This window comes from Clupea harengus, chromosome 3 (assembly GCF_900700415.2).
Source record: "Clupea harengus chromosome 3, Ch_v2.0.2, whole genome shotgun sequence".
NCBI lineage: Eukaryota > Metazoa > Chordata > Actinopteri > Clupeiformes > Clupeidae > Clupea > Clupea harengus.
In genome coordinates this window covers 26,374,281-26,376,780 of record NC_045154.1, presented here as the reverse complement: position 1 = coordinate 26,376,780, position 2,500 = coordinate 26,374,281, and the positions used below count along the sequence as shown (strand labels likewise).

At 46.7% G+C, this 2,500-nt stretch overlaps 1 protein-coding gene across 11 annotated transcripts in view; it reads left to right on the top strand.

The window, feature by feature from the left end:
- Positions 1–2,500, top strand: part of LOC116220041 (FERM domain-containing protein 4A-like) — a 102,697-nt gene that overhangs the window by 88,330 nt on the left and 11,867 nt on the right. For all 11 annotated transcript variants that reach the window (XR_004163429.2, XM_031565200.2, XM_031565203.2 and 8 more), the window contains exons 15-16: positions 1,613–1,746; positions 2,431–2,500. The exon at positions 2,431–2,500 is cut by the window's right edge and continues 53 nt beyond it. Coding sequence is in view for 10 of the 11 variants with exons in the window: in XM_031565200.2 (XP_031421060.1) it covers positions 1,613–1,746; positions 2,431–2,500 (204 nt within the window). In the remaining variant the exon portion in view is untranslated. The remainder of the gene's footprint in view (positions 1–1,612; positions 1,747–2,430) is intronic.

Below are 2,500 nucleotides of genomic sequence, written 5' to 3'. Positions count from 1 at the left end.
CACACACACACACACACACATAAACACACTGCTGAGCATTTGACAGCAGGAAATGACACAGAACATCTAACATCTAACATCTAACAGCTACTAGCAGCTCAACTAGAGGGCAGTAAAGGGCAGAGGGCACAGCAGGGGTCACACGTTGTCCGTGGAGACAGACAGACAGACAGGCACAGACACACACACACACACACACACACACACACACACACACACAAGTCTGGCTCGTCATAGAATGTGTCCTGTAACCCTTGTACATCTCCCTGGACTTGTTGTTATTCATTCCCTTCACGGAAGAAGTATTGAGGAAACAGTGACATAGCATGGGTGTCCTTAACTAACTCTCTCCTTTACTAGAAACACACACACACACTCATATGCACACACACACGCATGCACGAGCACAATCAACTTATCGGAACATTCCACACACTTCCGTGTCAACATCCTGTGCACATTGGCAGGTGGTGCACTCAACCCATTAACACACACACACACACACACACGTATGCAGACGTGCACACACACAAGCATTGTCTCATGTACCAGGCCCAACAATGTAGCTCTGTGGGGACTCCTTTTTCCATATTCGTCCCTTTGTTTTTAAGAGTGACTATGGTGTGTGTGTGTGTGTGTGTGTGTGTGTGTGTGTGTGTGTGTGTGTGTGTGTGTGTGTGTGTGTGTGTGTGTGTGTGTGTGTTGTTGGCTGAGTGTGTGTGTTTGTGTAACTGTGTGTTTTTGAGGTACAATTAAGCTATGAGTGTTTCAAACTGGCCAGAAGAAAAGTTACTCATACAAACAAACAAACACACACACACACACACACACACACACACACACACACACACACACACACACACAGTTTAGAGGAAAGGTCAGACCAGATGTGATGAGATGGTGTGACCCTTTTGAAAAGGGTGGGACCTGTCATGATTCAGTGTTTTGGGGGCAGGATGGTATGTGTGTGTCTGTGTGTGTGTATGAGAGAGAGAAAAGCTTAAAAAGCTCAAGCTCGAAAGCTCAAAAAGCTTGTTTACGTCAGTTGTTTCCACCCTTTGTAAAATAATGAGACCAGCGTGTGTAGTCACTGGTCAAGACAATCCGCAAAGGACAAGGGCACATTCAGTTGTCGTGGTGATTATTTTCTGTTAATGTTCTGTGAGGTCATCCATTCTGGAAAACAACAAACTCCAGAGGAAACCATTCACATGCCCCGCCCACCAGTCAGACCCCTGGAGTTCCCAGGGTCCCAGAGAAAGCAGGGTGTTGTACTGGACTCCAGTGTGGATGTTTGGGTTGTCATGCTGGGGTTGTTGTCATGATGTAATTTGTTTTGTTTTGGTTCTGTGGCCATTGTTGTCATGGTGTTTTAGATTCTTGGGGGTTCTGGGGGACGGCGTTATGGGCGCCGTACAGAATGAAGCATTTTTGTGTGTGTGTGTGTGTGTGTGTGTGTGTGTGTGTGTGTGTGTGTGTGTGTGTGTGTGTGTGTCTGAATCCCTTATCAATGCTTTTGTGTTGGGTTTGTGTCCCATGTATTGCATTAACATCTCCCTGTCTTCCTGTGTGTGTGTGTGTGTGTGTGTGTGTGTGTGTGTGTGTGTAACAGGCTCCCAGGAGTCGGACAGCTCTCAGACGGCGAAGAAGGACATGCTGGCGGCCCTGAGGGCACGGCAGGAGGCCCTGGAGGAGACGCTTCGCCTGCGCCTGGAGGAGCTCAAAAACATCTGCATCAGAGAGGCCGTAAGTGCTGCTCACACACACAAGATCAAACACACACACACACACACATTAACGCACACACACACACACTAGAGAAGGAGCTCAAGAGCATCTGCATCAAAGAAGCCGTAAAAGCTGCTCTCTCACACACATTGAGGTTGTGTGATTGTGAGTAATTGTGATCATAATAACAAAGTATATTAAAGCAGTTGCAGACTTTAGCAGTTGTTTTGTAGCACAGCCCGCACCGTCATTTAGTAACTGCAGTAGTGGTGAGTGTTAATGAAATAGATTGAGATCACATATGGCACAGAAGCACTAGCATTGACTGAATCTATTTAAACAATTCAGTGGATTGTGCTGTCAAAACCAGCATGAGTCGATTGACAAGATTCAGGATTTTGAGAGTCGCTGTCATGGGCCATAGACACAACAGTGTATAACAACGGTGTGTTCAGAGTGCTGTTTAGAGATTAAGGAGTATGATACCATTGACCCTAACTAACCATGCTATTATTTTTTAAGGGCCCTGTCTGTTTCACAAACTCACTATGTAGTTCATTTTCCTCTCTTTCCTCTCTGTGTGTATTTGCCTCTCTTAAATGGTTTTGGGAAACATTTGCGCAGTAGTCCCTGCTCGTCTTGCACTCTCATTCCCCGTGGCATTCCCTTAATTTCTGCGCTGATCCCATTTGATCCCATCAGGAGCTGACGGGCAAGCTACCCAAGGAGTACCCGCTGGATCCGGGCGAGGAGCCGCCAACAGTGCGACGGA